Source organism: Dendrobates tinctorius, unplaced genomic scaffold, assembly GCF_039654945.1.
Source record: "Dendrobates tinctorius isolate UK_male_01 unplaced genomic scaffold, ASM3965494v1 ptg000073l, whole genome shotgun sequence".
NCBI classification, from domain to species: Eukaryota; Metazoa; Chordata; class Amphibia; order Anura; family Dendrobatidae; genus Dendrobates; species Dendrobates tinctorius.
The window spans coordinates 36,685,107-36,706,531 of NW_027361741.1; the positions used below are offsets into that span (position 1 = coordinate 36,685,107).

At 41.0% G+C, this 21,425-nt stretch overlaps 1 protein-coding gene across 1 annotated transcript in view; it reads right to left on the minus strand.

Annotated features, from left to right (window-relative positions):
- Positions 1-21,425, minus strand: part of SPPL3 (signal peptide peptidase like 3) — a 150,814-nt gene that overhangs the window by 8,987 nt on the left and 120,402 nt on the right. The window contains exons 4-7 of the mRNA XM_073582769.1: positions 16,208-16,327; positions 16,047-16,125; positions 15,029-15,141; positions 14,266-14,372 (exon numbers count right to left, since the gene is read on the minus strand). Of these exons, the coding sequence (XP_073438870.1) occupies positions 14,266-14,372; positions 15,029-15,141; positions 16,047-16,125; positions 16,208-16,327 (419 nt within the window). The remainder of the gene's footprint in view (positions 1-14,265; positions 14,373-15,028; positions 15,142-16,046; positions 16,126-16,207; positions 16,328-21,425) is intronic.

Consider the following 21,425-nt stretch of genomic DNA (forward strand, 5'->3'; position numbering starts at 1 on the left):
AAATTTTTAATCACCATATTCTGAGAGGTATATTTTTATTTTGGGGGCAACAGAGCTGTATAAGGGATTTTTTCATGTGCATAACTTTTTTTTGTAGCTTTTTATTCTGCTTTTTTTGTCCCACGCTGAATGAATAAAACAAGCAAATCAATCTTTGTTTGCAGTAAATAGTGATAAAACAGTATGATTATCGCAATACCAGATTTATACAGGTTTTGTTTTTCATGATTTGACACTTTTACACAAACAAGATCTTACAAAAATTAATTTGTCTTTGAATTGCCATATTTTGAAAGTTCTAACTTTATTTTTTTTTTCAGACAGTGCTGTTCGAGGGCTTTTTTTTTTTTTTTTGAGGAAAAGTTGAGGTTTCCATTGATACCATTTTTCTTTATTACTTTAGATACAACTTTCTGACACTCTTATTCCATCTTTTGTGTGTCAGCATGATGAAAAAGCTAACTTTTTGGTGTTTGTGGATTATTATTTTTTTTTTTTTTACAGTGTGGGTCATACCTAATAAATAATGTAACAGTTTTACAGTTTGGCTTATTGTGGATGCCATCTAAGGGATTAATTAACCTTGTAACAAGGATCGTGACAAATGTTGCAGAGTGTCTGCATGGCATTTTTGCCCATCACGGGGCACTTACACATTTTATTCTTCCGTGCCGTAAAAAAAATGCATCGGGCAGCAAAGTGGCTCCGTGGTTAGCACTGTTGCCTTGTAGCGCGAGGGTTCTGGGATCAAATCCCACCAAAGACAACATCTGCAAGGAGTTTGTAAGTTTTCCCCATGTTTGCGTGGGTTTCCTCCCACACACCAAAGACATACTGATAGGGAATTTAAGATAGTCAGCCCCAATGACGACAGCAATGCTAATGTCGGTAAAGTAAATAATAAAGTGGCACTGAGAAATAAAGCTCATTTAAGAGAACTTGTCAGCAAGATTTTCTAATGTAAAGACGTAGCTGTTATGGAGCTGTAAGACAGTTGTTACCTTTGGTGAAGAAATCCACTTAGCTGTTCTTTATTCACCATTAATTTTCTGCTAATTAGATCTTGATGCATAGTACACTGGGGTCGTCACTTTCCTGTCGGATTCCCTGCCCCTCTGCCGCCTGCCTCTGGTCTTTCAATGACCTACCCCGTTTGAAATGTCAGCAGTGATGAGGAACAGGCGGAGGAGCTGGGGAATCACAGACAGTGAGAAGACGATCCATAGTCCAGTCCTTGTGCACAGAAATTTGTTTAGCAGAAAATTTCAATGGTGAAGAAAACTATTCCGTTCTTCCTCTGTAAAACAGTATAGGTAGAAGTAGATCCATAGTGTTGGTTGTTTCACTTTACGACGGGTAAAACAAGAGGCTACATGACTTGTTTCACACCATTGCAATGGTGACAAAACGTCTAATTCTGCAACACTTGCTAGCTAAAACACTCCCGGGGTAAAAGAGATCAAGGAAGGTTTAACATCGGTCTTATTTTTGGAAAAAAGAGAAACAGAAAGAAATAAAGATAAAATGCCAAAAAATTTTTTTTTTAAAATGGAGAGTGTTTATAGAAACGTCACTGACCACCAGAGAAATTCAAGACTTAATGAGCGCCTTTGTGGATTCGGATTGGTATCTATTAGAGGATTTGAGTGGTAATCTGGGTAAACTGAAACATGTTATATGACCTATATGGTGGAGATGGAGATAAGGTGTCTGATTTCAGTCAATGTAATCTATGAAAATGTGGACATAAGGGGGTTTGATAATTTTATATTTGTTGAGTTTATTTTTGCTTCTATTCAGGCTTAGGTGATAAGCATTTATAATCAACCAAAAGATCCAACAAAATTATATCAATGTGCCTCACATAATATTATTAACAAACCCATCTGTTTAATATACTTTTTTGTTAAACATAAACTGGCACAATATTTAGAAATTGTATAAAATTATTTTATTATTCCACATGGAAAATTTTTTTTAAAAAATATCACAAACACAAAAATAATTGTACAAGCCAAAATCACCTCTGTGGCAGGACATAAAGAGGCTACAGACCACTCTAAATATGTGATTATAAACATATAATGCTAAATAGGTACTGGCCCTTTAATTATAACCATGAAGGGTTAACAATTTAACAGATCTCCAATAAATACATTACAGCCCGGCAAGCCATAGCCAATATACATAAAAAATTAATGGAGTACTCTTATTGTATCTCCCCACCGCCAGCACACAGTACCTGGAGACATCTGGATCCAGGATGGCGCCGGCAGAAGATGATGTTGGGGATCGTGCCGATACCGACGGCGATCAAGGAACAGCGGCGATGATGGTGTGAGTATGAGAGACGGAGTGAGAGAAAGGGTCGTATGTGGAGTGAAAGGGGGGGGAAGTGAGTGGAGATGGTGAAAGGTGAGAGGAGTGTGTGTTGAGGAGGAGTGTGTGTTGAGGAGGAGTGTGTGTTGAGGAGGAGTGTGTGTTGAGGAGGAGTGTGTGTTGAGGAGGAGTGTGTGTTGAGGGTTAACATGGCAAGAGGTGTGTGGTGACGGCTGGCATGGTGAGGAAGGTGTGTGTGAGGAAGCTATATAGTGTCGGGGAGTGTGCGGGGGGCAGAAGAGGCACAGTGCTATCGCCAAAGGCAGCTTCTGTCTGGATGTGACGTCACCAAGTTACAACCGGACAGAAGCTGCGTTACAACTGGACGGAAGCTGCTTAGCGCATTTAATATTATAGATACCTGTGAGGTGGTCACGGCTCCACAGGATATATATGTGAGCATAGCTACAGAGCTATGCAAGTCCGAATCAGAAACAAACAGATGCATAGTTGTGGACATCACAATTTATCCCATAACCTGAAGTAATTCAACACGGAGGGCATGGGCAGCCCTGATGGACTATGATTTTGGAACATTAGGTTTGCCGCCATGGGCGCAAACATGCACTCAAATGAATAAATTAAACTCCATGATTTGAAAGGCAGCACATGGGAGATTTATAGGCGATGCGTCCCAAAAAAGCCACTGCATCAGAAGTCAATACTCGATCGATCACACATTTATTGTCCCAGAAGGCTAAAATCGACAAGCCACGCCATGTCGGCCAGGGCTGTGGAGTCGGTAAGCCACAGTTGCGACTCCGACTCCTGGATTTTATCAGGCTCCGGCTCCGACTCCTTCATAAATGGCCAATTCATAACAACAAATTTACTGTTGTAAAATATTAAACATTGTGCTTATTCAGTTTCTCACCATCATATAAGTAATCAGACCACTTAGAGCAAAAACTACATTTATTAGAATACAATTAGAATATAGCAAATAACTTTTATAAACTTTTCTAAACTGTAAGTAAATATGCAATAAACACTTTTATGCAGTTAATAAGAAGAAATCTATAAATTTGTCCTCAGAAAAAGTATTGCCTCTGTCAGATCCTCCTTCATGGATGCCCTCAAATCTGATCTAATTATTTTGAGAGCAGAGAACAACCTCTCTACACTAACTTGTGTTGGTGGCAAAGCAGTAACCACTCGGGCAACATCTCTGACAATGTCAGGATACAGAGGAATCGCTTGTTGCACTGTTATTTTTGATGAACGGTCACATTTCTCAATTTCTTTTAGTGCACATGAAAAATTCTGCTGAAATGTACTGGCTGTGCTCCTTGATGGGGATGACTCTTCTTCTATGCGGGAACGCTTTGCACGGTCCTTGTGATCCAAATATTTTTCTAAATTAAATTCTTCATCAGTTGATGATGAGGGTGAAGATGTGGCAGGACGACCAAATTCTTCTTGTTCCTCCTGACTGTTCTGCAACCCTTTCATCCTTACTGCTATTTCAAACAGAGCTTCTTTTCCTTTACTTAGCTGTTGATCATCTAGAAGAATCCGATGCATTGGGTCTACATAAACAGCTGCCAAAAGAATGTTATTTTGTAATAGTAGCTCCTCTCTCCGTTTCATTGATGTAGCAATGCCACTTGCAATTAACCCTCCTCTTTGGTACAGGCGAAACATCAGGTTCTTCCACTCCTTTAAGAAAATACCTGGAGTTAAGTCCTCTGCTTGTAATTTTTTAGTCACTGTAAATGGGTGCTCTAGTAATTTTTCCAGCTCAGTCACCTGATTCCACTGACTTTCATTTAGCGTCAGTTGAGGGTTAGCCATGTCTACAAGAAAGGTTTTCAGTTCAACCAAGCGCTGAATCATTAAGTACTGCCCCATCGTGTGGCTTGATCAATAATTGCCCCTTTTCCAGCACGTCTCTCCAAAATTGAGTCAACTTTAGGGGTTCTGGCAACAGTAGCCAATTTTCTCACCTTGCCAATCAGTGCAGCAGCATGTCCTTCTTGCAGACTGTCTCTTATAGCCAGCTGTAGCGTATGCACAACACAGCGCATGTGATGAATGAAAGAACATATTGACACAGTTTCAACAAGATCATCTAAACTATCATGTTGCTGTTCATCTGAAGCAACTTCAGTTTGCTCCTCAGTTACAATACTGTGTTCCTCTATTTCAAACATTTGTGTCTGTGGACCCAGAATGTTCTTCTAGCTGCTGGTCACCATCAATACTCTCATTCATTAGCTTAATAGTACCTATCATATTTGAAGCATTGTCAGTTACGACAGAAAGAACTTGCTCTTTTTTAAGTTCATAGTCTTGCAGAACCTTTTCCACCAAGACCTGGAGAAACTCACTGGTGTGATGAGCTTTGGTGTCTTTTACTGCCAATGTCTTGGTAACTATTTCATTTTTGTCACAAACAAATCGGACATTGATGGCAAAATAGTTCACTCTGTGACGTGTGCAGGCATCCATTTTAAGAAACAGAAAGCGTCCCTTGAGAGTTTTTTTAAGTTCTTCCTTTTGTTTAAAAGCTTCTTCGATTACTAATTTTCTAATACTCTCTCTCTCCAGAGAAACACCAAGCTTGCGGGCCATTTCCCCATTCAGACACATAAAAGCTGGTCGTGAAAATAATGAAATAGGCACGCTATCCTTTACAACAAGCTCTATGATCTGTTTTTTAAATGTATCTACTGTCATTGTCACAGTAACTTTGTCACTGACAAAATATCTTGCAACTGATGGCTGCAAAGTTCTCTGCTCCTTTGTTTGGCTGGAAGAGCTGGGCACTGGTTCATTGGTTTGGATGCAGTCTTTCTCATCCACTGCTTTCAGTACTTCTGGATGAAAGCGCTGTAAATGTCTCTTTAGATTAGAAGCTCTGGTAGGAGCATTTTTATCTTTGCCTGAATATGCACTCATCTTGGCTTCACAGCATTTGTTTTCGTCTGGATCATTTGTCATACACTGACAGACATAATGTTTTCTATCTTGAATGATGGTGAAATGTTCAAATACAGCTGATTTAATGTGATGCTTCTTTGACATTCTCAGGTTTTTAATTCTGCATTCACAATCCAAATGACAATTGTTTTTCCTAAAAACAATTGTACAAAATTATTGCCAGGTCGTACAACTGATATAGTGGTCAGTAATACTGTTATTATTCCTCATGTACTCACAGTTAACTGATGCAAAGTTTGTTGAAAGGATAATACTTCTTACAGTCTTCCTCTTCTGAGTAGCAGGCAGCTGTGAGATGCTTGGAAGACGCACACCTAGTATGATCTAGTCTAGAGGAGGAGCTTTACTACTAAGAATTTGCAACACATTTTCACTTTCAGTTTCATACATTGTAAGTAGGGGGGTTGGGGCAGCATGAGGTTAACCAAGTATAAGATTAGATAAGGTCAGTGGAGAACAGTGACACACAAGAAGTAAGAAATGTCTCTATCTCCAGCAGAACTGCTTATCACTGTTGTTCATAGTTTGATAGAACATATACACTCACTGGCCACTTTAAGTACACCATGCTAGTAACGGGTTGGACCACCTTTTGCCTTCAGAACTGCCTCAATTCTTCGTGGCAGAGATTCAACAAGGTGCTGGAAGCATTCCTCAGAGATTTTGGACCATATTGACATGATGGCATCACACAGTTGGCGCAGATTTGTTGGCTGCACATCCCTGATGCGAATCTCCCGTTCCACCACATCCCAAAGATGCTCTATTGGATTGAGATCTGGTGACTGAGGAGGCCATTTGAGTACAGTGAACTCATTGTCATGTTCAAGAAACCAATCTGAGATGATTCGAGCTTTATGACATGGCGCATTATCCTGCTGAAAGTAGCCATCAGATGTTGGGTACATTGTGGTCATAAAGGGATGGACATGGTCAGCAACAATACTCAGGTAGGCTGTGGCGTTGCAACGATGCTCAATTGGTACCAAGGGGCCCAAAGAGTGCCAAGAAAAAATTCCCCACACCATGACACCACCACCACCAGCCTGAACCGTTGATACAAGGCAGGATGGATCCATGCTTTCATGTTGTTTACGCCAAATTCTGACCCTACCATCCGAATGTCGCAGCAGAAATCGAGACTCATCAGACCAGGCAACGTTTTTCCAATCTTCTACTGGCCAATTTCGATGAGCTTGTGCAAATTGTAGCCTCAGTTTCCTGTTCTTAGCTGAGAGGAGTGGTACCCAGTGTGGTCTTCTGCTGCTGTAGCCCATCTGCCTCAAAGTTCGACGCACTGTGCGTTCAGAGATGCTCTTCTGCCTACCTTGGTTGTAACGGGGGCAATTTGAGTCACTGTTGCCTTTCTATCAGCTCGAACCAGTCTGCCCATTCTCCTCTGACCTCTGGCATCAACAAGGCATTTCCGGCCACAGAACTGCCGCTCACTGGATTTTTTTTCTTTTTCGGACCATTCTCTGTAAACCCTAGAGATGGTTGTGCGTGAAAATCCCAGTAGATCAGCAGTTTCTGAAATACTCAGACCAGCCCTTCTGGCACCAACAATCATGCCACGTTCAAAGGCACTCAAATCACCTTTCTTCCCCATACTGATGCTCGGTTTGAACTGCAGGAGATTGTCTTGACCATGTCTACATGCCTAAATGCACTGAGTTGCCGCCATGTGATTGGCTGATTAGAAATTAAGTCTTAACACACAGTTGGACAGGTGTACCTAATAAAGTGGCCAGTGAGTGTATATTTGAGTAAAATTTATAAAATTCATATGAAAGTTCAATTATGAAATATTAATACATTTTTTTTAAAGCTGGAGTCGGAGTCGGTACATTTCTACCGACTCCAACCAAAACTAACTCCGACTCCACAGCCCTGATGTCGGCGCCACTATCGACTTCGAGTTCTAAGAGTCCCCCCTCAGAAACCCCAACATAATGACCCGACATGCTCTACAACTATGATTCCTATGACAATGGAGGACCTACTGACCACCATTCAGAAGACGTTCAGAGCTGAACTCTCAACGGCAGTAGATAATTTTACCCAACAAATCCATGATATTGCCCAAAGAACCAATGATCTAGAGAAAAGAATGGATGATACTGCTGATGCTATGGAGTCCGACAGAGAACAACTAAAGGCGCAAAACGCTAGAGTTGAGTTCCTAGAGCTTAAGTGTGAAGACCTGGAAAACCACTCACGAAGGGCCAACATTAGAATTAAGAGACTACCAGAAAGCAATAATAACTTAATGGAAGTTGCCGTGGGCCTATTCGGTGCTCTCCTACCTCAGGCAGACCCTGCCACCTTACGAATAACCAGAATTCACAGAGCGTTGGGGGGGACCCAAACCGGACGCCTCGCCTAGGGACATTATCCTTAAAATGCACTACGAAGAATCTAGGGATCTGATCTTGGCTGCAGCTCGTAAAATGCAAAAACTACCAGGGGTCCCAGATACTGTTTCCTTGTTCCCAGACATATGCCCAGCAACCTTGCTGAGAAGAGATATGAAAGATGTGACAATAGCTTTAATCAAGGCGAATCTTAAATATAGATGGGGATTCCCACACACACTAATCTTCTCTCACGGTAACACCGTCTACTCGCCAAAAAATCAAGAAGGCGGCTAAAGGGCGCTAGAAAAAGCAGGAATCCCAATACTGGACCCAGGAGCAGCGCCGCAAAGACAGAGACCCCGTAGAGACTTGACTGAAATCAGCCGTGCGAGGCCCACAGGTCACAGAATAATACCTGATTCACCATCTGAGGCCTTTGTCAAAGCTTATGTTAAGTTTGATCCACAGATCAGTTAAAGATGCTGTTCCGATGTTGCTAACACTTTACATTCTTTTTAGAAAGTTCCAAGATACGTCATTTTCTTTTTGTACAGGAGTGCTGTGCCCTTGGAGTAGCCATGCCACTCCACCTTGGGATATTGCTGTTTCAGGTCCTACTAATATTGGACCGACATGCTTTACCCCACATATTGGTTATTGGTTGTAACCGTTTTCTACTTTTTTGTATTTTCCCCTTTATCCTTCGTGTCTTCCCTTACCCTATAACAGTGCTGAAAAGTTTTGAAAGTTTAGATGATTTGATAGAAGATGCGGAACAACACGCTATGCATTTTGTCACTCTGGGGGACTTAGTTATATGTATATCAGAACTTCCACACGCAATTTAAATGTTTAAAATATTAACACACAATGTTAGGGGATTCAACTCCCCGATAAAAAGGAAGCGTGCGTTTATTGATCAAAAACATTCCCCCGATGTGATATTTTTACAAGAGACTCATTTTTCTAATACTTCATCCCCCAGATTCTTCCATAGGCTTTATTCAAGGTTCTTTTTAGCTTCGCAGGATAAAAAAAAACCCAGAGGAGTCGCCATTCTATTCCACAATTCTTTTCCATTTATTCAGGAGGGCATAATTAGAGATACAGAAGGCAGATATATAATTCTTTGGGGCAAGGCGCAGGAGAAACGAGTTTGTTTTATCAGTTGTTATGCACCCCCTACCTTACAAATGAAGACCATTAAATTAGTTGCGAGATTACTAAACTATCCAATATGACAATATTATTTGGAGGGGCGATTTCAATCTGACCATGGATGAGGCACTTGATAGCTCCAATAATAAGAGATCTGACATACCGCAAAGGGAAAAAACTGTGCTAAAAAATATTTTCCAGGCCCATCATTTGGTGGATTCATGGAGGGAAAATCACCAACAAACAAGAGGGTACACCTACTTCTCTAGAGTCCATCGGTCGTATTCCAGGATAGATTGGATTCTTACTAACTCAGAGAATATACCTTCACTGCTATACTCTAGACACATCCCTTCTTCATGGTCTGACCATGATGGTGTGCTATCTGTGTTTAAAGTTGACATAGTAACCTCACGACTATATAGATGGAGGCTGAATGAGTCCTTATTAGCGGACCCCCAGATAAGATCACTAGTTGAATGTGAACTCAAAACCTTTTTTCATTCAAACACTACCTCTGATGTCTCTGTGGGTAACGTTTGGATGGCCCATAAAAAATATATCACGGGCATTCTTATTAGGCTAGCCTCCCAAAAAAAGAGAGACCGTCTCAGAGAACAAGTGTCACTCGAAAATGAGCTTCCTAAATTAGAAACCGCCAACCAATCATGCCCCTCACTATACCTAACTAAACGAATATACGATGTAAAACTACAACTGAACACCCTACTAACTACCCGGTACTGAAAGGGCAATACGGTGGACTCAAGCGATATTTTACAGGGTCTCCAATAAAATGGATCGAATACTTGCGAGAAAATTGAAGCAAACAGAGAGGTTAAACTCAGTCTTTTCTATAAAAGACGAGCAGTCCCATACCACGTTTAACCCGAACAGAATCTACAAGACATTCCAAAATTATCATCAAAAGTTATACACTGACAATGGGAACTTCTCATTGCCCAAACTAGATGACTTTCTATCCAACATACCCCTACCTTCTTTAACTTCGACTTCTGCTGTGTCACTGCACTCCCCTATCTCAGAGGAAGAAATAACTTCCATTATCAAACACTTAAAAGCTGGAAAGGCTCCAGGCCCTGATGGGTTAACAGCGCTATACTATAAAAAATTTTCTGCAATACTGTCTAAACATATCCAAGCATACTGTAATAGCATGTTAACAGGACAATCAATGCCACCAGAATTCTATACTGCACATATTACAGTTATTCCAAAGCAGCAGAGGGACCCTCAACTTACCAAGAACTACAGGCCTATCTCTTTATTATATCTAGACCTTAAAATATTCTCAGCCATCATTGCAAATAGGATCAATAAATGTTTACCCAGTCTTATTCACAAAGACCAAGTCGGATTTATCCCAACAAGACAGGCCCCAGACAATATTCGTAGAAATTTAAATCTTATTCATAGCGCTAATAAACAAAAATCCCCCCTGATTTTGCTAGCCTTAGATCTAGAAAAGGCTTTTGATACTGTCGTCTCGCCCTATATGTTCCACATATTGTATAAAATGGGGTTTTGACAACAATTAAAATAAACTCGCTTAAACTCCTTTATAATAACCCAGTAGCTTATTTTAAACTACCCTTGACTATCCCCGAACCAATTATTATTGGCATAGGCACCAGAAGGGGTGCCCTCTGTCCCCAGCCCTGTTTGCTATGGTGATGGAGCCATTGGCTCAAAAGATCCGTTTGCACCCAGACATAGCGGGCCAAAAGATGGGCAAACAAGAATTCAAGGTTAGCCTCTTTGCTGACGACCTTCTCCTAACCCTAAAAAACCCTCATGTATCACTACCCAACCTTATAAGAACACTTAACCATTTTGAGGAGATATCTGGACTCAAGGTTAACATGGATAAATCAGAGATTATGTTTTTGAATACCCCATCAACGGAGCAATCATCTATATTAAATAATTTTCACTTCAGTCATGCAAAACATCATATCACCTACTTAGGGATTAAACTTACAGCGTCCAAATCCACCCTTTTTAAATATAACTACGCTCCTCTTCTCCATAAATTACCGCAAACTCTCACAAAGTGGTCCACACAATCCATTTCCTTTTTGGGAAGGATCCATTCAGTGAAAATGGTTATACTACCTTAATTTTTATATTTATTTCGATCCCTGCCTATCCCGATACCTCAAATGACATTGAAAATGATACATTCACAATTGCTGCACTTTGTTTGGATTAATAAAAAATCTTGCATTTCTCAGAATACCTTGTTTAAACATAAAAGACATGGTGGACTCTCGCTGCCGAACTTTGCTCTTTATTATAAAGCAGCCCAAATCGCTCAACTAGCAGCGGTAAATGCTGAACAACAGGCACCCACCTGGATATCAATAGAAAACGTGCACATAGCACCTTATTCTTTAGAAAGCTTGATGTGGGCTACAGGTCCTCTGCCAAAAGATTTAGATATGCACTCGCCATACACCTCCCACTCGCTACGGGTATGGAGAACTAACAGATTCCAATTTTCATTGCAGTCCCAACTTTCCCCTCTTTTGAATTTGTTCAACAACCCCATGGTTGCACCAGGAGTAGCATCAAGAAATCACGCATGGTGGAAACAAAACAATTTAACTAAGCTACAAAACTTATCAACCCACTTTAAGCTAATGCCAAAACAAGATTTCATTACAGAGTTCCAGGTACCAGGGTCTGAATTTTTTAGACCAGAACAAATTTTTCATTTTCTACAAAAATTAACTGTAAACTTATCGGACCCTAAACCTGCATCCTACGAATTAAAATGCTTATACGATCCATTGGGAAATGGTCTTATCATATCTTTACTCTGTATTTCAGCAACCTGGGGAATGTTTGAAAATGAAGGTCATGGAACAATGGGAGGAAGACTTACAAATCTCCCTTACACCTCAAAGATGGTACAAATGTTATGAAAATATAGTTAAGGGTAGTAACCAGGTATCACTCACTGAGACGTCCCTTAAGGTGTTTCATAGAATACATTATGTCCCCAGTTTCCTACATAATGTTTACCACACGGTTCCCGGTAACTGTTTTAGGGGTTGCGCTGACAATGGGGATACACTTCACATATGGTGGACATGCCCCATAGTAAAATCCCTCTGGAAAGACGTCATAAAACTTATCAATACTACCTTGAATAGGAAGCTAACACTAACACCGACAGTGTTAGGGTGTGTGCACACGCTGCGGATTCTGCTGCGGTTCCGCAGCAGATTTGGCCGCTGCGGGTCTGCAGCAGTTTTTGCTGCGGTGTACAGTACCATTATTCTCTATGGGAATAAAAAAACGCAGTGCAGACGGTGCAGATTTTTCCGCGCGGTTTTTCTGCGGTTTTGAAACTGCAGAAAGAATTGACATGTCAATTCTCTCTGCGGATTCCGCTGCGGTTTGCCATCTCCTCCATTGTGGAGATGAAAAACCGCAGGGCAAAACCGCTGAGCAACCCGCAGGTCTTTTGACCTGCAGATTTTACCAAATCCGCGTGGCCAAATCCGCACTGCAATCCGCGTGTGCATGTACCCTTACTCCTAGGGGACAGATCAACTCATGTTAATAGCAAAACGTGCCGTCTCATTGATTTTATCGCCATGGCAGCTAGGAATCACATAGCCAGCAAATGGAAAACTAACACATTGTCAATATTACAGGTGAAGAAGCGGGTTGACCTAATGATGCTATATGAAAAAATAGAGGCCATCAGAACTGACTCTTTCGAAGCCTTTAGGGGTATTTGGGAACCTTGGATTCAAGCACAAAATGGCAATGATCTCCCTAGAGTGATATCCTTGTCGGTGTAGTATATAATAGATACCGTCGCTGATAAATATAAAGCCTGAAACAAAACTTACATTTATCCGCATTGACTCGGTTTTTAATAACAGCACTTACTGTTTACTCCCTTCTCTCCCCTCCCCTCCAACCCCAATTTAGTAGTGTTGAGACTGTTGTTTTACAGCTTTGCAAAACTTGGAATATGATAAGGAAGATATTGTATACTTTTCCATCTATGCTTTCACACGCACCCCCCTGCAAGGGGATTTTATTGCTTTGATATCAATGTCTTTCATGTTAAAAGATAATTATATTTTTCAATAAACTTGCTGAAACTAAAATAAGAATTGTTTTTCTCGAATGAGAAATTAGAGAATAATCTATTTTTGGAGCTCTGCAATATTTTGTCATTTCAAAATTTAATTATCAACATGATATAATTTTGTTTTAGATGCTCTTAAGCAATACAATGGTTGTCAAAGTAGAGAGAATCTTTCACAAAGTGCCAACTATGTTATGTTGACCACTTGACGGACAAACGTGCGGTTCAATTGGCTCAGGCATTGCAGTCTAGGCTTATAACTAATGTGATGGACCTTCAACAAGGACGAGGAACACATTTTTAGGGAATAAAAACACCCATAAAGCTTGTCAAAATGACAGTAAGTTAGGAAAAGCATAAATTTACTTTCTTCAAATTGTGTAATCAGAATAGTCTGTAGTTGTCAGCATTGTACAGTAGGTCTATCGGCACTTTGTGAGGCGTTATTATAATGTGCTTTGTCAAAGGTTTGAATTCTAGCATTACTGAATTTCTACGATCCCTTAAAACAAGTTTTTTTATATTATTGGAGCAACATGCTGCTCTAAGTAGAGTGTTGGACACCAAGTAAAAACGCTGCTCTTAATTACGCAGCTCCTGTAGGAGTGCTTGCACTGACGTTTGGGCTCAATAGTAAGTTTTTGGGTCGATAAACCACACTGATCGTGAAGCACGGACCCATATTGATTTTATTGAAACAAAAAGAATGAACCAGCAGCTCACCCACAGCAGCATACAGCTTGCTGAAGCACGGAACTCGTGCAGTCACACGTGTAGTACTGATGAGAAAAAACATATTAGAAAATGCTTCTTAAAAAGCCATGGCAGTGGCAAAGTTCACATGGCAAGATACTGAACTATATCTTGTCATGTGAACTTTGCCATTGCCATGGCTCTTTTTCAGAAGCATTTTTCTAATAAATTTTTGGATTCAAAGAAGCTGGAACACATCTCCTTTTTCTTATTGTTTTCATTGAGCCAGTACATTGCTGTGCCCAAGTACCCTTTACAAATGGGTGTGCGGTGGCAGGACCCTGCACCTCCAACTATCAGCAGCCCCTATAATATATAAAAATTTGGGTGGCAATGGAGGAACAGATACAAAAACTAAATCAGATCAATTGTTCTTGTTGATCCTTTTCTGCAAGGTTATGTGGTTAGTTTAAGTGTAAATTTGGTCTGACAGACTCCCATCAATGGCTGTAGGATAGAATAATCAGACTATATAGCTTTGCACATTTCATACCACATGTATTGTAAAACAGATATTCTTTTGAAACCAACAATTCTGCTTACCCAAAACACATCATATATAAGTAGCCCTGAAAGTAGGAGACAGGAAACCTTCAGGCTAGGCAGGCGGACAAAGGCGATCATTGCTACACATAGTCCCATTGCAAGGGCTGGAAAGAGAAACAAAGTGGTGGATTGTTCAAACCCGATTCTTCAAAAAGGAATTCATGAAATGTGTTACAACAGTGGTTATGTGCGCTACCCAGCTACATCATATTGTACAGCCGTCGTAAAGGGAAATAAAACACATTTAAAGGGAATATGTCAGCAGGTTTTTGCTATGTATTCTGAAAAGAGCAGCAGACAGAGGCGGAGACAGATAATTCAGAGATGTGTCCCTTGGCAAAGTGTGTGCTGTTTATTAACTGTGAAGGATTTATCATTAAGACTAACACTGCTGGACTACACTAGTCTGGCAATGCTCCTCCTGTGGTAGGCAGCTTACTGTCTATGGACTTTGTACACAGATCCTGGTGTGTGAGAGTGGGGGGATGGGGTTAACTTTGTCAGCTCTGCTTCATTCTAAATCTAAAATCTCTGATTGTGTGAGAACGGCTGCACCCAGTTATCGAAGTGATACATCGTAGGATTTAGCTTCCCTTTGCCTACATCAAGCTGCTCTAACATGAGGGAGCAACCTGCTGACAGATTCCCTTTAAAACTGCAACCGACCCAAGGATTTTAACTAAATAGCTATGGTTTCCCTAGTTTGGTGCCCCCACTTAACCTGTGAGATGCTTTTAAGAAAGAAGGCAAGAAAACTCACCATCCATGAGCAGCCAGTGGCCTGTTAGTACCCAAATAAGAACTAGCATTACAGAAAGAGAAAATGATAGCAGCTCTGCCAATGTAAAACGACCACAGCACCCAAAGGAAATCCTGAGGAACAGAAATGGAAACATTGGTAGAATATTGCCACGTACATTGCATTTGATAAGTATTCATCTTGTGCATTTAATATGACCTTGTATTCAAGTAGCCGGAAAAAAAAAATAAGACTGTCTAATATCTTATTCTGTTGGAATTCTCGTCTATATTCAAATCTAGAACAAAATACAACCATTTTAGGGAACATGCGCCAAGCTAAGATAATGAGGATGCTTTCACGCTGCGCTCAGACACTCATTCAGCGGCTCCGTCAGGACTTTTAGCCTCTCATTGATAGATATATTTATCTATTGATCTGATAGAGAAGAACATAAAGCATCGAGTATTTGTATTATCCTTCTTAAAGGGGTTGGCCAGGACCATTTTATTTACTTATTTTACTATGGGCCTTAAAACTATCAGGCAGGTAGATGCTAACAAAAGCAACTACCTGCGCCTGCTTAACCCGGCACCGGCTCAGAGGTCACCGATCGCTCCTGCCGGCGATTCAGCAGCTACACATCAACAGAGGATATCTTCTTCCAAGCTGTTCTGTTGATGAGGCATGACTGCTGACATCATGCCAACTGACTCTCTGCGGAATGACAGTAGGCTCCCAGCCCCGTCAACAAAGCAGATCAGATGAGAAGCTGCTGCTCTGTCGAGGTGCCGTCAACGGAAGCCGCCGAATCGTGGGCAGGAGCGGTCTATGCTGGTGGAGAACGGCGCCGGACACAAAGAGGCAGGTAGTTAGGAAATACCTGCTTGTTAGCTCTTCAGCCCACACAGATAAAATGTACTAGTCTTGTATAACTCCCTTTTAAAAAGAGGCAGACTGAAAACAAAAAAAAAACGCAAACAGTTTGCAATTGAGAACAAATGATTCAAATCGACAGAATTCAGGGATGCATACTCACTTATTCTGAGGAGAGCAGGGCCTGGTTAAATACTGGCACATAGGGAGCAAGAGAAATGCAAATGCTATTGTTGCGAGAACTGAAAGAGAAAATGAACATTAAATTCTTTCTTTTTTCACTTCTGTGAAATTATCATCACTGTGAACAAGAAAATTACTCACCTGCAGTGCAAATAGTGAACACCACCTGAACAGAGTCAAAGAAGAAGAACATGACCAGAAGAGAGACGGAGGCGCCAATAGGAAGGAACAAAGCCTGAGTAGAGTCAATAGTCTGGATACCTGTAGAAGAGCAAGCTTGTTACATTCCCAAAATGATTCCCCATCTATGTTGTACGTGTATTTTTCATTTACTATCCTTATAGCTGGTTACACCAAAATGCTGAATAAGCAATAATTTCTATTCACAGCCATATACATGGACCTACAGCAACATGTTATTTCTACAACAAAAGAATTAGGCATATGGAAACTTATCGTATCTAATAACTTTCCTACCCACTCCCTCAAGAGTCAGGCGGAAGCCAGGCAACCCCATACACAGCCCGCCAGTCTTGCCAAGATTGTTCTCACTGAATCCACCTTAAAGCATCACTAAGGTAATTTATTTATTATTTTTTATTTCACCGCATGTAAAAATGTATCTACATTATGAGACGGAACCCCCAGCGGAAGATTCCCTATAATGTGGCAGATGGAGACAAAAGAAATCGGCAAATTTTGTATTTCCAAATCCCCCTCCTTTATGAGCCCCACAGTGTGCATTTGGCAACTACATGTTTGGGATTTCTGTAGCAATGAGAGCCAGATTAATTTACGGGTGCATGTCTCAAGAAGCAGGAGCTGGGCATAATGTATGGGCACTACAATAGCAAATTTGCAATTTTCACTAGGCAACATCCACTGCTGCTTGTTTATGGAAAACACCCAAGGAGTCAAAATTGTCACAATACCTGTAACTAAATTCCCAGAGGGGTGTGATTGACAAAATGCGGTCACTCAAGGAGGGATTCTGCTCTTCTGGATCTTAGGGGCTCTGTATACAGAGTCAGCAAACTATTCTAGGAATATATGTGCTACAGAAGGCAATTAGCGCTCCGTCCCTCCGGAGTCTTGCCGTGTGGCTAAGCAGTACTGTACAGCCACATATGGGGCATTGCCACGTTTAGCAGAAATTGCGGAACAAGTTTTGGTTCCATTTTTACTTATTTGCCTGAGTGAAAATATAAAATCTGCGGCCAAACAATATTTTTGTGGTAAAATGTTATTTTTTTCTTCACTGCCCAATGGTATAAAATTCTGTGACACATCCATGGTGTTCATATGATTACTGCACCCCTAGATGAATTCTTTAAAAGGTGGTTTGTATAATTGGTCCACTTATTTGGGTCTGTTGTTCCAGCACCGCAGGGGCTCTCCCAGTAGGTCATGGAACCAGCAAACTCTGCACTCCAATAAGGCGCTCCTTTACTTCTGAGCTTTCCACTGAGCCTGATAAGTATTTGCAGATTACATGTAGACTATTGGCACACTCAGGAGAAATTGCACATCAAACTGAGGTTCATTTTTTACTATTAACCCTTATTAAAATTAAAAACTTCAGGCTAACCTAACATTTTAGCGGTACAAAGGTAATTATTCTTTCTTCAATGTACCCTCAATCCATTCCAGCAAAACCTGAACAATATGGCACTTCTTCCCTTCTGAGCTTTGCAAAGTTTCACAAAAGTAGTTTTTGACCATTTATGAGCTTTCAGGGTACTTGGGAGAAATTTTGCATCAAATTTTACCATTCATTTTCTCCTATCATCCCTTTTAAAAATTAAAAACTTGTGGCCAAAGCAAAATTTTAGTGGGGGAAAAAAAATAATAGTAATTTTTTATTTCCTCAGCCCAATATTACTCAATTCTGTTAATTGCCTGAAGGTTAATAATGCTCACTACACATTTAGATGAATTCCTCAAGAGTTGTAGTTTCCAAAATGGGGTCATTTGTGTGGGTTTCTGCTGTTTTGGCATGTCTAAGGGCATCTGCAATCTATTCCAGCCAAAATTACACTACCCTTTACGAGTCCTGCTGTGCGCCCAAACAGTAGTTTTACGCCACATATAGGGTATCGGTGTACTCAGGATTAATAGCCCAACAAATTGTATAGTCCATTTTCTCCTGTTATCCTTGTGAAAATGAAATATTTGGGGTAAAAGCAACATTGTTGAGGGAAAAATTTAATTGTCATTTTCACGGCTTGTCACTCCTTGAGGGGTATATTTTCCAAAATAGGGTGAATTCCGGGAGGGGGTCTCCACTGTTAAGGCACATCAGGGGCTCTGCAAACGCGACATGACGCCAAGCCAATGCTGTACTCCAAAAGTCAAATGATGCTCCTTCCCTTCCGAGCGCCCAAACAGTAGTTTTCCTCCACATATTGGGCACCTGCCTACTCCGGAGAAATTACACAACAAATTGTAAAGTCTATTTTCTACTGTTAGACTTGTGAAAATGAAAACATCGCTGCTTAATCAACCTTTTATTAGGGGAAAAAAATAAAATGTTTTTTTTTTCCTTCCACATTCTTTTAATTCCTATGAAGCACCTAAAGGGTTAATAAACTTTTTGAATGTGGTTTTGAGCACTGAGTGAGGGGTGCAGTTTTTAAAATGGTACTTTTGGGTATTTTCTGTCACATTAGCCCTTCCTGGTCACTTCAAATGTGCGGTGGTCCCTAAAAAAAAAAAAACACACACTGGTTTTGTAGATTTTGTTGGAGAGATGAGAAATTGCGGATGAACCTAAGCCTTCTAACATCTTAACAAAAAAAATAAAAATGATTTAAAGTAGACATGTAGGAAATGTTATTTATTGTCCATTTTGTGTGGTATAACAATTTAAGGGAATAAAAATTCAAGATTTTCAAATTTTCGATATTTAAACACAGGTCATATCAGCCAAAACTTACCCTAACATGAATACACTGTGTCACGAAAAAATTCTCAAAATAATTGGGATATGTTAAAGCGTTCCAGTTATTACCTCAAAGTGACACTGGTCAGAATTGTAAAAATTTGGTTGTCAGGAAGGTGAAAACAAGCTGGGGGCGTGAAGGGGTTAAGCGGGAAGGGATTGTAATGGTAATTCATTTCTTTTGTAAACTTGAAAAATAAAAAATAAAATTACAAATTTCCAAATGTGTCACTACTTAAAAAACAAAAAAAACTATACAAGTCTGATATTACTGTATTCTGTCAGTCCAGCAGACTCAATGCCAGGTTATATTTACCCCACAATGAACATCATATTAACACCCTGTATAAAAATAAATAAAAATAACAAAAAAAACCAAAACATTTTGCTGCAAAATTTCCTCAATATTAGATTTGTCTTTTTGCAATTCTAGAGTAAAATCTGCAGAATCGCTTAGTTACTCACCGATAATGGTGTTTCTCGGAACCCATGACAGCACCACGGAGAGAGGGGATCTGCCCTTCAGGGACAGGAACTTACAGATAAAAAGGGCGGTACCTCTCCTCCGCCTCCAGTTGGTTACAGAGCATCAGAGGGTCTCCAGGTTAGTTAGACAACAGAAATATATGCACAACATTATAATATTGCATATTTATCAGAAGCACCGTGCCTAAACGGAAACACTCTACAAACAATAAAACTTGCTCACCACACTCGTGAAGGGGAGGGGAATAAGCGGGTGCCGTCATGGGTTCCGAGAAACACTGTTATCGGTGAGTAACTAAGCTATTCTCTCTCACCCATGACAGCACCATGGAGAATTACAGAGATTGGTAGCTTAGGGAGGGACCACCGCCTGAAGGACCCTTCTCCCGAAGGTTAGGTCAGACGTAGAGCCTAGATCTAATCGACAGTGTCTGAAAAAGGTTGAAGGTGATGACCAGGTGGCCGCCTTACAGATTTGTTCTATCGATAGCTCAGATCTTTCAGGCCATGAGGTCGCCATAACTCTTGTGGAATAGGCTCTCAACCCTTCCGGGATGGTATTTCCACTGGATGAATATGCCAGGGCAATCGCATCCCTTATCCACCTTGCCAGGGTACTCTGATGCTTTAAGTCCCTTCCGAGGTCCCTGAAAACACACAAAGAGAGCCTTCCTTCCTATATTTTTTGGTGGCCTCTAGATACTGCACTAGGCACCTCTTCACATCTAAGGTGTGGAATTTTTCTTCCTTATTTTTAGGATTTGGGCAGAATGAAGAAAGGACTACCTCTTGGGACCTATGGGAATGTGATGACACTTTTGGTAGTAGGCCGGGTCGGGCTTTAGAATGACCCTATCCTCTAGAATCTTTGTGAAAGGTGGCCCTGCTGATAAAGCTTGCATATCGCTCACTCTGCGGGCTGATGTTAGCGCCACCAGAAGCATTGTTTTTAACGACAGGATTCTTAGGGATGCTGAGTGAATAGGTTTGAACGGAGGGCCTGTTAGTGTGGATAGAACAAGATTTAGGTCCCATGATGGTAATCTTTGATTAGCTATCGGCCTGGATCTGGATACGGCCTTAATAAATCTGGCCACCCAAGGATTACCTGCCACATCATGGTTATAAAGGGCGCCCAAGGCCGCTACTTGTACCTTTAATGTGTTGACCTTTAGACCCTGTTCTAGGCCCTTTTGTAGAAATTCTAGGATTTTTTCCACGTTCTCCCATAGGCTCTCATCGTAACCGGTTTCCTACTTTTTTGTAACGTAGTTATCAGGTTCTCTGAAAAACCTCTGCCTCTCATCAGTGCCCTCTCAAATTCCATGCTGTTAAATGGAGGCTCGCTGCCTGAGGGTGTAACACTGGGCCCTGCGATAGCAGGTCTGGGAGATCCGGTAGTATCCATGGGTCGGTTACCGAGAGCATTCTTAGCCAGTAGAACCAGGTTCTTTTGGACCAGAAGGGGGCTATTAAAATCATTCTTGCCCCGTCCTCACTGACTTTTCTTAGCACTGCTGGGATCAGCATGTCGGGGGAAAGGCATTTGTTAGGCCCTGTGTCCATGGGAGCATGAAGGCGTCCAGAACTAGAGGATTCCCCCTGGGGTCTAAGGAGCAGAAAGTTTCCACTTTTTTGTGTCTGAAGTTGGCGAACAGATCTATGTCCGGGGCCCCCCACATTTTTACAATCTGCCGAAAAACGGACCGCTTTAGGACCCATTCGCCTTGTCTTAATGGGGTGCGACTCAGAAAGTCTGCCCTTTGATTCTCCGTGCCCCGGATGTGTAGTGCTGACAGAGATGGCAGGTTTGCCTCTGCTAGTCTGAGGACTCTGGAGGTTGTGTCCATTAGGGCTCGGGACATGGTTCCCCCTGATGATTTATATATGCTATTGTGACTCGATTGTCCGAAAATATGCGGACATGATGAC